At 48.6% G+C, this 14,072-nt stretch overlaps 1 protein-coding gene across 2 annotated transcripts in view; it reads left to right on the forward strand.

Annotated features, from left to right (window-relative positions):
* Positions 1–14,072, forward strand: part of PTPRT (protein tyrosine phosphatase receptor type T) — a 1,002,137-nt gene that overhangs the window by 940,338 nt on the left and 47,727 nt on the right. For both annotated transcript variants that reach the window (XM_045528255.1, XM_045528256.1), the window contains one exon: positions 409–496. In XM_045528255.1, coding sequence (XP_045384211.1) covers positions 409–496 — 88 coding nt within the window. The remainder of the gene's footprint in view (positions 1–408; positions 497–14,072) is intronic.

Here is a 14,072-nt window from a genome sequence, read left to right on the forward strand (position 1 = left end):
AAAAATATGTTTCCTTGTTCATTTGCTACATTGCCCAGTTGACTGGAAGCTCCAAGGGGACTTGTCTGTTTCTCTGCACGCTAGTACCTACAGCAGTGCCCGGCTCATGTTAGGGGCTCAATAAGTGTCTGTTGAGTGTATGAGTGAATGAATGAATGAGCAGGCGACTACTGGACCAGACTGTGAGCTCCTGACACACAGAAGAATCAGTAACACTTGAGTCAGTGAACGAGTAAATAGGTCCATGGAAGGACCAGAGTCTATGCTCTTCCCAGGCCCCATCCAAGGACACACACCCCTGTGCACTGTGTTCCATCACAGTAGGCCTCGGTTTCCCCAATAGTTCATCTACACCTGCATAAAGCTCCTATCCCAGGCCACTCTAACTACCCTGTCCTTGCTTTTTAGGCCTTACCAGAGGGCCAGACAGCTTCGTGGGACACAGCCAAGGAGGACGAGAACCGCAATAAGAATCGATACGGGAACATCATATCCTGTAGGTGCCTTTCTGGGAGGGCCTAAGCTTCAGGTGGTGAGGACGTGGGGGAAAGAAGCTATTACTGTTCTTTACCTGGAATTCATTACCAAATATTGCTTTATGTTGCCAGCTTTGGGTCCACATGCCAAGCTGGGAGCTTTATGTCAGCCTTCTTGTGACCGCCCAGCCTGGATGACAGAGCATGGCTGATCTCAGCCAGAGGCTGCGGGCAGGGAGCTGGGTCCAAGCAAAGCAGAACCGTGAAGCCCCCCAGGGGAGGGCCTCTGCAGGCTGGGGCTCGCCTAGCATTGCCTGCTCAGCAATCCCCAAGCGTCGTCACGGAGAAGACCCCACAGTTGGGCAGGTGGCTGAGCCCTGAGTTCCCAGAAGCTCCTCTAATTCAGGAGTAACTTGGCAGCAACTTGGCGTGGGAAGCCTGGGAGGGGCCAGCAACACCCGGGCAGCAGAACATTGCTCGTCCAAGAAGGCGAAGTCCCGAGTAAGGACCAGTGCTCAGGAGTCAGAAACTGGCATAAGCCCAAGAGTTTGGGGGCAGCCAGCCCAGGGCCCAAAGGAGCCCAGGACTACTCTGATCACACAGATTCCCCCTGACCCCACCATAACAAGGCAGGGACTCTAAGGCGAGGGCCTGCGCTCAGGGCCTGCATCAGTGCAGTGCTGGTCATACTGAGCTTGCAGGGGAAAGCATGTCCTTGTGCAGAGCTGGGGCAGGGCATGGCCCAACAGTGAGCGTGACCACTCCTGTAGGCACCCCAGTGAATGACCTGATGAAGTCAGCAGTGCATAGTAGTTAGAGCTCTCTGGAGTCAGACTGCCTAGGTGTCTATCCCACCCGCGCAGGTTATCTGACCTCTCTAACCTTTAGTTTCCTTGTCTTTAAAATGATGAAGATACTGGAGATAGGGTCACTGCAAAAACGTACCTAAAACACTTGGCCTAGGACCTGGCACTGCTACTCTTAGCCATAGGGTTACTTTCTTGAGATCACTGATGAGCAGGATGGACAAACCATTCCACCTTATTTTAAGCAGCATTCACTGAACACCTCTGTGGGGGGACATGGAATAAGGCAGGTTAGTGGGGAGGGCCAGGCATGACCAGATGTCCATTTTGAAAGGGTCGCTGGGTAGCAGATGCAGACAGTGCATTAGACTGGGAGAGGCTGGAGGCAGAGGGATTAGTCAGGAAACTACTGCAATGGTCCCAGCAAGGTTTAATGAGGCCTGAACAAAGCCAGTGTTAATGACTTGGGTGTGACTGGTGCACGGTACTCAGTTCTTGGAGGTGAGGAAGAGAGAAGCTGCCGTAGAACTGCGTACCATGCATAAGTCACACACAAGTATGTTGCTGCCAAATATTGGTATGCGCAGCCTTCAACATAAGCACAGAGAGGACAAAGTTATCTCATACAAAATGCTAAGCACAAATTCTGATTAGAACAGGAGTCTACACGGCCTTCGTCTGACTCAGTGTAACCAACCTGGACTTTTTGACATCTCACCAATTGTGCAGGGAGCGTCCCTGAGTCTCAGTTCACAGGGTAACCCAGTTCAGCCCAAGGAAAGAAGAAAGCATATTCTGAATGACAAATTATTTCTAGCACAGTTTAGAGTTTTGTTTTGTTTTGTTTTGTTTTAACTGTCTAGACATTGCCTAAGAAAAAACTTGGAGGAAGAAAGAGTAAGATACAGGCAGATTGTAAAGGAAGAAAGAGGCAGAAGTTTTAGCTTAGCTGTTTCCTGTGCTGATTTAGGAATAGGCTATGAATGGTGGAACTAATCAGAAAACATTTATAATTTGTCTCTTGAAAGATGGTAATTCAGACAGCAAGATTTCTTGCAAGTGAAGCGTCGGAAAGAGATATTCAAACAATCAGCAAATGTGTATTAAGACTTATGACACGTGGGCCTCCCCGGAGCAGACCCTGGGCTGGACACTGGGAGACGCTGTCCTTGCTCTCAGGAGGCTCCCACTCTGGCCACAGGTGGCTGCTTGCTCTGGCCCACAACATCCTCTGCTCCTGTACCTTGCATACTGTGCCCTGACACGTATGCTCACTTATTCATTCTCCCTGTTGGATTGTGAGTTCAGATAGGTCCACAAATGATAGGCTATGTGACCTTAGGCAAGCACTCTCATTTTTAGTCTCTGTAAAAATGGGTTTAACAATGTCTTCCTCCTAGGGATGCTGCACAGATAAGAAAAAAAAGACTAGAGCACAGTGAAGGGACCCTGAGTCCTTGAGAGACAGGATATCCAGGCTGGGCCACATGTCCAGGCCCAAGCCTATGGGGGGGGGGCACAGGTCAGAGGTCATACTATGTATCTCCCCAGCCTCCTTCCTTGTTGCTCCATAACTAATTTGGCCCCAGCTTTCTACATTTCTGATCCCTGACAGAAGCCAAAAGGACCTCTTTAAAACATGAATTGGATGATGTCGCTTTCCTACTAAAAACCCTTCAACTGGTTTCCCTTCACTCTTGAGCTCTCCTTGTGGAAAAGCCCTCAGCTATCTTTCCAGGGCCATTTTCCATTATGCCCTCTCCATCCCAGCCTCCTCAGTTAAGCCACACAGGCCTTCCTTTAGTCCCTTAACCATTCCATGCCCTTTCATGCCACAGGGCTTTGCACATTCTGTTCTCTCTGTCAAAGTGCCCTTCCCTCCTCTCTTCATCCTGCTAAGTTCTGTGTATTATTCAGCCCTCAGCTCAATCATCACTTCCTTAGGGAATTCTTCTGACCCTCTGAATGTGGTCAGAACCCCATTATCCACTCCTAGAGCACGGTGTACATCTTCTCCTCTGCCCCCATCATCACTGTGACTTGAGAGGCATTTGGATGCCTGTTGCCACCCTGTCTCCCTCAGTTGAATAGATGCTTTGTGACAGCAGAACCACGACTACCTTCTGCTTCTGTTTTCCCAAACCTGGCATCTGGCTGGTGCCCAGGAAATAGGGCCTGAAGGTGGGAAGGACTCTGAAGGGTGTAGGCAGTGGGTCTCCCCACTCTGAGAGAACACCCAGAAAGGACAGATGGAGAAAGACTGGGTGACATGACACCTGGCTCAGATGTTCCAGTAGGGAGGAAGATATTAGCTTGAACAAAGAGAGTGCAGAAATGGGACACAGGAAGGAGCGACAGAGGAAGCCAGTCTACGCCGCCCCACCAGAGGGGCTTCTGAATCAGGAAGTGAGGACAAACAAGGCCGGGGACTGGAAGCCCATCGCTGGGGCTGTGGAAGATACTGCCCTGTCCCATCTACATCCCCAGCCTCATCCCCTCCCTGTGCAGTGACACACAGCTGGCAGGGTGGGCTTCCAGGGCCAGGACAAGGCTGAGCCCGGTGGGGCACTGAGGGTGCCGCACTCAAGGCGGCGCCGGCGCCCGGCTGTCGGCCCAGTGCGCATGCGCTCGCTCCTCCTCCTGGAAGCCTGAGCCCGGGGCCCTCACGTGTCTCGGCTGTCCTGGCCGCATCTCTGCCTGGGGACTTGCTCCAAAGCTGGGGAAGGGTGCTCTGCCCAAACACAAGGCAGCCTGCAAACTCTGAAGGGTCAACACCCCCAGGAGAAGCCCTCAACCGTGAAATTCCCTGGCGTCCCCACTGTTCCACGGAAGTGTATGTTCTACACCTTCTCCCTGAGTTCTCCCGGGCATTAGGCTGCAGTTGCCCACAGAAGTAACAGACTCGAAATCTCGCCCTGTATTGGCTGCCTTCTCTCCCGGTCTCGCTTCCCCCTTTCCTGCTGGCGTTCCCTCCTCCTCCATGAACTACTTGCCCTGGAATCCTTGTCTTATGTCTACTCCCAGGAAACCCAGAGGGAGGCACCTTAATGATACTACCCCGATGGGTTTAAATAAACCTGAATCTCCTTTCTAATTTAAGGATCAGCAATTCTGCAACAGATCAGGGCTGGCGTGGGCCTGCATTTAGTGCTGAAAGGAGACTGTGCCGAGGTAACCAGTGGATTCAGAAAGCAGCACAAGACATAATGACGAACCAAAAAAAAAAAAAAGGAAAGGGGGGGAAAGCCCTGGAATTGAAATGGGAAAGGTAAAAAAGAAACAGCCCGGAGGAATGGGAAGTGTTCCTGCCCTTGTATGTGTCCCTCCCAAAGGCGAAGCCTGCTGTGGCTTGATAAATAGAAATATTCTTGGCGCAAGAAGAAAACAGGGTGTGATTAGCATCTTAAGGAACCCAGAGCACCGCGAGGCTGGAGCGCAGGACAAAGGCCCGGGCCAGGGAGAGCAGAACGGATTAAAGGGAAGAGTAGGAGGAAGGGCAATGCCTACAAATGAAACAAAGGGAGACCTTGGCAAAACAGCCCCTTTCTTCCAAATGATTCTATTTAGAACTTAGTAATAGAGACGGTGGGGTTTCTAGGGAGTGGAATGGAAAGGAAGTGAAAGGGAAGGAAATGAATGGGGGAAATAAGCACCAAGAGTCCTTTGCTTTCAAGTAGCTCCAGGGCAGAGACTGCGGTGAGGGGGATTTCAAGGATACCAAAGATTGCCCCTTGGACGTTCTAGAGGTGCTCCCTGGACTGGCAGGAAGGAGCTGCCACTGAGAAGAGGAAGTGATCACAGGGCTTGCAAATGGTATAAAATGAGCTCCCTTCTGGAATCAGTTGGGATCCCAGCAGGAAGCAGATGGGAACCTCAAACAGGGTAATTGGAGGAGAATTAATCAGGAGATTCTTTATAAAGGTGTGATCTAGATGGAGAAAGACTCCCAGGGATGGTGCAGTACCCCAGAGCTAAATTCTACCCCAAGGCCACTGAGGGTAGAGAGAGGTTGCTAGGACCAAGAGAGAGACAGAAAACCTGACCAGAGTTGCGACCTTTAGTGGGGATTCAGCCACGCCTGGTGACCCCAACAAAGGGAGCAGAAGGAGCAAGTACCTCCACCTCAGGCTCTTCCCTGCACCCAGTCTTCTGCCTGTGCTGTCCCTAGGCTGACCCCAACCCTCAGCTGGAGAACAGGGGAATCTCTTGACCTAGTCCCGTGGTTCTCAAAGTGTGGTCCCCAGAGCAGTGGTGTCACCTGGGAACTCATTAGAGATGCTAATTCCTGGGCTCCACCCCAGACCTATTGAATCAGGAACTGTGGGGCCAGGGCCCAGAAGTCTGTACTTTTAAAGCCCACCAGGTGATACCGCTGCATGCGTGCGCACGTTTGAGAATCTCCCATCTTGTCCACAGAGATCAGCCTCCTGGATTAGAAAGCCAGGTGGAGAAGGCAAGAGGGGCTCTGAGGGCACACGGGCCATCTGCACATTTTCTGACACTTCTTTTCTCCCAGTCCAGGAAAAGCCACTGCACTCATGCGTGTCGGAGTCTCGGACCTGAGGTCACACAGGCCCGGGTTCTAATCCCGGTTCTGTCATTTACCTTTAGCAAGGTCACTTCTTCATCTCTCCAACCCTCAGTTTCTCATCTGAAAGGTGGTTCTTTCAGCTCTCAAGGCAGAGAGGCCACATTAAGGTGAATGAATATTAGATGGGAATCATACGTGGCCCCCTGAGTCATAGACTGTTGAGACTAGGTGAAACTTAGTCTAGACTTCTTGAGTTCACAGGCAAGGAGAGATGGCCCAGAGATGTAGTGTGCCCTGCCCAAGGCCACACAGTGAGTCTGTAGGGCAGCCACGACCAGACCTCTGGTCTCTTGCCTGCCAGGATGCCGCGTGCTCCTTACTAAGGCATCTTCTCTGCATCAAGCCACACCCGTGCTCTTGGGGGAGAATGTGCTGCTAAGACCTCAGAACAGGGGAGCTCTGCAGGGAGGCCCTTCTCCTCCAGAAGGAGGTGGGGCCATCGTGCACAGAGGACCCCCACTTCCAGGGAGGAAATCAGGTTCAAAAAAACCCAGAGGCCTTTTCTCACAGCAGGTTTCTCTGCTGATTCCTGGGAGACAGAGATGGAGGTGCCATGGTGACCACCTTGGTCAGTGCTCCTGACTGTCGACCTCCATTGTCCTTTGCTGTCTCCAAGGGTAGCCCTTGCCTGGGCCCTACAGATCCCTTCTGGTGCAGAAACCACCGGTACCCTGCCAGATCCCCCAACACTTGCATGCATGCTGGTCCTCATTCACACTGCCCACACCTTTGTCCCTTGTCCTGAGGACTTGTTCTGGCCACTGGAACCTTCTCTGCCTGCTGGCAAGGCAGGCCAGAGTGCCAGGAAATTAAATATCCCCAGAAACTGCCCTCAACCAGTGACTGAGGGGGGTGGGTGTATACGTACCCCAGCGCCCTCTCCCTTAGGTGGAATAATTCAGAGGTGCTTGTCCTCTGCTCTCACCCAGAGCTCCTCAGCAGGATTAAGCCCCAGCTGGCCACAGTGGTGACTTTCTGGATGACACACGCCCCTATTGGATTCCTTCCTTTCTCCCTCTCACTTCCCACTCCACTCCTGGTGTTTCCTGGGATCACCTCCTAAATCAGCTACTTGCACCCAAATCCTTGTCTTAGGTTTTGGTTCTAAGGAAATCCAAATAAGAAGCCCCCTCCCTTCCTTCAGGCAGGCCTCTCAGAGGGGCACCGCCTGGACAACATGCTTAGGATGCCGGAAGGTTCACAGGTCAGTCACTGTCCCTCTAACCTCTCTCGGCGCTTTGTCCCATTGTACTTCAGCCCCGTTCACTCCCACAGAGGTTGCGTCTCCTCCCAGGGCCCCACAGAGGGAGCTGCCCAACCTCAGCCCCCTTGGGTCTGGCAGGACAGGGAGGTGCACGGAATATCGGGCTGTCTCTGTGTCATGCCCAAGCCACCCTCTCTCTTGCTAATGGTAATTCAATCAAGATTGAATGTGCAGACCTTTAGCTTCGATGAGGTACCCAGGCAGTCTGCACGGAATTACCTGCTTCCTCCTTATCCGTTCGTGCGGGATGATGGCATTAACATTTCCAATACTTCTAGGAAATGGTTTTTCAGCTCCACAATTCATTGTAATGAGTCAAATCTCTTTTCTCTGAAAAATTGCACCTTTTCTTTACCCTCCACAGTACCCAGAAGATAGGAAGAAAGAACATCAAGTATCTAAATGATATTCTCTCCCCGGCCCCACCTGTTTGAAGTGATGCTGTCTTTAAGCGAGTGTGACTTGAGATGGCTGATTTACTGGTTACCTTTGGTTCTGGAGGACGGGAAGAGGAGTTGTGGTTGTTTTGGGAGTTAGAACTGTGCAGAGGAGGAAACTGAACCCTCTCCTGCTGGTGGGTGTGAGACGCCAATGGGATGGGGACCAATGTTGGACACGGAGGAGATGTTGGACAGAAGGGAGGGAGAGCCTGGCATGGAAGAGGCATGCAGTGGATCTTGGGGTTCTAGGAGGAATGAGGACCCCACTACTCTGTAAAGAAACTCTCAAGCTTATACCTTCTCCTGAGTTATTAAACTTCTTAGAGCCTTAAGTTTCTCATTCATAAAAGAGGGTGACGATACATACCTCACAGGGTAACTATGAGAGTCAAATGGCATAGCATCCCTAGGGCTTCCAGAATAGCACCTTAAACATCGTACACTTTCCACACAGGTAAATTCCTGTACCTCGCCACCTGGCCCAAGGTGAGTCTCTAGTCTCATGGCCCATTTCCAGGAAGATCTTCTGGTCTTTCCTAAGGCAGATTAAAGTGAGTACCCTGAGCACCTGTATGCTAAATAACTAAACATTTATTTGCACACTCGAACCTGAGTGTGCACCAGCATCACCTGGAGGGCTTGTTCAAACACACATTGCTGGGCCCTACCCTGTGGTTTCTGATTCAGTTAGTCTGGGCAGGGGCCCAAGAATTTGCATTTCTAACAAATTTCCAGGTGTTAGCATACTCTGGTACTATTAGTCCAGAGACCACATTTGTAGTAACACTAGTCTAGAATAATAGTAAAACCAAATTTACACATTTGTATTGATTTCTTATACCAGGTGCTTTCATATCTTGCGTCTTTTAATCCTTGCAGCAAGTCTGCAAAGATAGATATGACTTGGATGTTATAGTTGGGTAAACCAAAGCTCAGGGAAGGTGGTAACTGGCCTCAGGTGACGTGGTTGGGATGCGGCAAGCTTCAGGTCTGCCTCCAGAGTCCAACCAATACCTTACCTCGCTTCTCTGAAGACAAGAATTGACTCCCAATCTTTGGGTAGAACAGGCTGGATCTACAGGTGTGGTGAGGGATCAGTTATAGGGAGAGTAAGAATTTGATCCCAGGATCCAGGCACACTGCCAGTCTTGGATGGGGGTGTTCCTTTGCACATGCAAAGGCCCTGTGGTCAGAGTGCACAGAGTACTTTTGAGCAACTGAAAGAAGGGCATAGTTATCAGAGCAGTGTGTGGGGAGGAGACCATGAAGCTAGAGCGAGAAGTAGGTCCCAAACCATCAGATTATGCGAGGCATTGTGGGGTATGCTAAGCCTTTGCCTCCGTCAGTGGTGTACTGTAGCTGACTCATGCCAGCTTGCAAAAGCAGATTGTTAAATTTTCAGGAATTTTGTGAGCCGGGTAATGCCTTGTTGGTAGCTTGAAATCGATTATGGTAGGAGTATTTATACCACAGGAATCAGCAGCTATTACAGATCAGGGCCTTTTTTCCCCTAGAGAGCTATTTGGTAAACATTTACCAACATACCGCTGGTCTTTGTCCTATAGCAAGAAAGAACAGATTGATTCCAAACAGAGCGATGATGTTCTCCTAGAGTTGTGTTGAAGGGAGCTCTTTGGATACCCACGTCTCTGCAGTGTGTCTCCCCTCTACCTTCTGCCACCTGCTTTCTCCGCCCCACCAGTCAGCTTCTGCCCATCCCCCCACCACCACTGAAAGCCCGGCAGAGCCAGGATCCCGCACCTTCCTCTCCCTCCCCATTGAGGAGTGTGCTTCTCCTCCATCTGACTCTTCTTAACTCCTCTCCTTGTCTTGAATATCAAACAAGGAGGACCAAATTAGCTGTTTTTCAAGCTTGCAAAATGTAGATAGAGCATAATGAACATTCTGAGCTGCCTGTAAATTACCTCGTATAAACTCCTTCTCAACGCCTGCCGCCCCTTCTTTCTCCATGTGCATGTGGGTAAACACAATTTTTTATCCTTCTAATTATATAAAGTTAGAAGAAGAAGGGGACACAGAATAATATTAGCATCTCTCAGAAGGAATAAATAAACCATGAGGACACTGCCACTCCTTGCAAGGCCTTCTTGGCGGACCTACGGCTACAGTCTGCCCTTTGATAAACGCACACAATAGCTCTTTGCCTCTGCAGACAGATGGATCTGTATTTGGTGCAAAAGGGCACATGGAGAGTGCTGAGTTTCTAAGTGTCTCTGCAGTCAGCTCACTGCCTCCCTCACACACAGCCCCAAACCACCATTTATTAAGCACTTGCTGTGTACCAGGCCCTGTCCTCACACTTTTCCTTAGAGCAGTTTTATGTTTCAGAAAAATCAAGCAGAAAGTAGAGTTCCCATGTGCATCCTCCCTCCCACCCACATACTATTTCCCCTCTTATTAACATGTTGCATTGTTGTGGTACATTTGTTACAATTAGTGAAACAATATTGATTCATTACTATTAGCTAAACTCCATAGTTTACCCTGGGTTTCGCTCTTTATGTTGTACAATTCTATAGGGTTTGACAAATGGATAATGATATGTATACAGCATTACAGTATTAGCATACAGAATAGTTTCATAGCCCTAAAATTCCTCTGTGTTCATCTCTCCTTCCTCATAAGCCCCTGGCAACTATTAATCTTTTTACTGTCTCTCTAGTTTTGTTTTGTTTTTCCAGCATGTCATATAGTTGGAACTATACAGTATGTAGCCTTTTCAGATTGGCTTCTTTCATTTAGCAATATGCATTCAAGATTCCTCCATGTCTCCTATGTCTTGATAACTCATTTCTCTTTATCACTAAATAATATTCCATCATATGAATATATAGATGCTCCTCAACTTACAATGGGGTTATGTTGCAATAAACATTTTATATTAACCTTGAAGGACACTGATGGAAAACAAATTAAAAAATCCATCATAAATATCATAAGTCATAAATGCATTTAATACACCTAACTTACGGAACATCATAGCTTAGCCTAGCCTACTTTAAACATGCTCAGAACACTTAGGTTAGCCTGTAGTTGGGCAAAATCACCAAACACAAAGCCTATTTTATAATAAAGTGTTGAATATGTCATGTAATCTAATGAATATCGTACTGAAAGTGAAAAACAGAATGGTTGTAGAGGTACTCAAAGTGCAGTTTCTACTGAATGCATACTGCTTTCACACCATCATAAAGTCAAAAAATTCTAAGTCTATCCATCATAAGTCAGGGACCGTCTGTTCCACAGTTTGTTTATCCATTCACCTATTGAAGGACATATTGGTTGCTTCCAAGTTCTTGCCACTACAAGCAAGTTGCTATAAACATGCATGTGCAGGTTTTTGTGCGGACATAAGTTTTCAACTCATTTGGGTGAATACCAAAAGTGCAATTGCTGGATAGTATGGTAAGAGCATATTTAGTTTGGAAAGAAACTGCCAAACTGTCTTCCAAAGTGGTTATACCATTTTGCATTCCCATCAGCAATGAATGAGAGTGCTTGTTGCTCCACATCCTCACCAGCGTTGAGTGTTGTCAGTGTTTTGGGTTTGGGCCACTTTAATAGATATGTAGTAGTATCTCACTGTCGTTTTAATTTATAATTCCCTACTGACATATGATGTTGAATATCTTTTCATGTGTTTATTTGCCGTCTGCATGTCCTTTTTGATGAGGTGTCTGTTCAGATCTTTTTACCATTTTTTCATTGGGTTATTTGTTTTCCTGTTGAGTTTTAAGAGTCCTTTGTGTATTTTGGGATTTTTTTTTCCTTCGTATATTTTGGATACAAGTCCTTTATCAGATATGTGTTTGGTACATATTTTCTCCCAGTCTGTGGCTTGTCTTAATGTCCCAGCACTTTTCGTGCCTACATTTTCCCGTTTAATCATCCCATGCCTGTACTCTGAGAGCTCTGTGGAATTGGCTCCGTCTCACCAAGGAAGCCAAGGCTGAGAGGGATCAACTGACCTGCTGTGTGACGGAGCTAAGATGTGAACCCGCATCGGAGCCGTAGCTCCACACATGCAGTAAAAGTGCGCGCTACTTGCCACAGGCTAGCCATGTGGGAATGAATTTTGGTTATATCAAAATAAAATACCCTTCCACCATCCCAGAAAAGAGACGCTGTTATTTGGGTGCCCTGCAGATTCAGCAGGGTTCCTTGTGCCTTGGTGCCTTCACACGGCGCGGAGCCCCAGCTGCCTCCTGCATCTCGCCTCCCATTGCTGTTCCTCCCACATGCTCTGTTCCCAGGACAGGAGACCCTTGGAGCCCCCTTATCCCCGGTGTGACGGTTTTGACTGCTTTCTCAGGATCTCTGCCTTCGCTCTTGCTGTTCCCTCTGACGGAAAGACATCCTCATTGTCCACTAGTCAAGCCTGACTCATTTTTAATTCCTCATTCGCGAGTCACTACACAAAGCTCTCTATTCTCCACCTTCTAGACTTGTAAGTTCCACTGCTGCGAATATTCTGTCTCCCCCACTAAATTGACAAACTCCTCAAGCAGGAGAATCACGTTTGATGACACTTTCTTAATCCCTGCCACTAGCCTGGCACATAGTAGGTTTGCAGTAAGTGTGTTCTTAACAAATGAATAAAGAGGTGGCAAACACCATCATCTGGTGGTGAGAGGCCCCTTTCTCATCTTTAAGAATATTTAACGGGAAGAAATGAGCTTGTTTCTTTTTGTTTTGTTTTTAATCATTTCTGCTTTCAGATTTTTAAATTTCATTTCGTACTTAAAAAATTCCCTCTCAACATTTTAAACCAGAATCTCTGTTCCTGGTGATATGGATCCCTAGGGCAGGCATAACTCAATAAATAAAGGAGATTTTTGAATCAATAAGTCATTAGTGAGACCATTAAATAAGAACACAGTGTGCATTTTCACTTTTTTAAGGCTTACAGTTTCTGTAACTGCTGGTAATAAGGTGTGAGGCCCTGGACTCAGAGGCAGGCTCCAGGCCTTGTCTGAGTCCCAGCCTCCTAGTTGGGATGTCCTCCAGGGACCCCCGCTTCTGGGGATGGAATACTGCAGGAGCTGGGGCCCAGCCATTTGCACAGACTCTGGCAGAGGTACCTGTGAGACGCTCGAGGTCCTGGGGCAGAGCCTCGTGTGAGCAGAGCAGAGGTTCAGGGTCAGATGGACCTGAAAGAGAAATTCTGTCCCTGCCATTTACAGGCTGTGTAACTTGGGAAACTTGCTTAACCTCTCTGAGCCCCAGTTTCTTCATTTGTGAAATGAGAAGAATCATAATACCACATCATTCTGGTATCATTATAACAACCTATAGCACTATTTTTAGGCATAAATGATTGAGTGAGATAATGTATATAAAGTTACCTTCGAAATCCTCCCCTGCCTCACACCCCACTCTCCCACCCACCCAAAGGGATTACTGAGACATCCCACCTACTCCCTCTAGTTGCTTCCACTGAAACCCTTCCCCTTGATCAGTAAGGAAAGTGGCGTTTAGCGTAACTCAGTGTCTAGCACGGTGCCTGCCACATGGCACATGCTTAATGAGTAATTCTTGCATTAAGTAAGTAATAGCTATGGGGTGGTATCCTGTACCAGTCCTGGGCCTGTTTGTCCATAATTGGACCCGATTCCTCACCTTCTCCTACTCTACTCTGTATTGCAGGTAACTGACCCCTGTAGGACACATTTCTCAGGCTCTCTTGTCAGCTGCCTTCTGGCTGGGTTTGGCCAATGACGTGCACTGCTGGGAGACTGAGGAAAAGAGGAGGGAGCAGCCAGGGTGTTCTCCCCTCCATCCCAGTGGCAGTTGCCTTCCTTAGCGGCAAGGAGAACTCCTCTTTGTCTTCAGCTCCCACCAGAGAGTCCCACTGGCCTCAGTTTCCAGCAGGTGGCCCCAGCTCCTGAGCTCTGGGAACCCCAGCTCCTCCCACTGTCCCTCCAGCCCTGGGGCAGGCAGTGTCTGCATGCTGCTGCTTACCCCTGAGTTACTTCACTCGCTTCTCTCTGACTTCTCAACTCTTCTATCACCCAGGCAACCACTTCTCTGTAGTTAATTCCCTCTGTCGGATATATTTAAAGTGGTTTCTAATATTCCACTTAGACTGTCTGAACTCAGACTTAAGAGAGTTTCACTCTTTCATGCTCCACCATTCACTGGCCACGCGGCCAGTCAGTCTTTGTGAGCCTCAGTTTCCTCATTTGTAACAGGGCTAACAGGACCCATCCTGCTTCTTTCATGGGGTCAGTGTGAGAACCCAGTGGGGTCGTCTGTTTATACATTTGCCAGCTACTTATTGAGTATGTGCAGGTGTGCAGGGGATGGAACAGGGACATTATCTGTCTTACTCCCTGTTCTATCCCTGGCACCTCAAGGGGATTTGGTCTAGTTGCCGTAAATGTGCTTCGTAAACTGCAGAGTGCTGTATACGTCCCACAGGATAAGCCGACCTGATCACCCTGACCCCTGGGGAACGCTTCGGGATGCCAAGAG

The sequence above is a fragment of the Lemur catta genome, chromosome 17, assembly GCF_020740605.2.
Source record: "Lemur catta isolate mLemCat1 chromosome 17, mLemCat1.pri, whole genome shotgun sequence".
NCBI lineage: Eukaryota > Metazoa > Chordata > Mammalia > Primates > Lemuridae > Lemur > Lemur catta.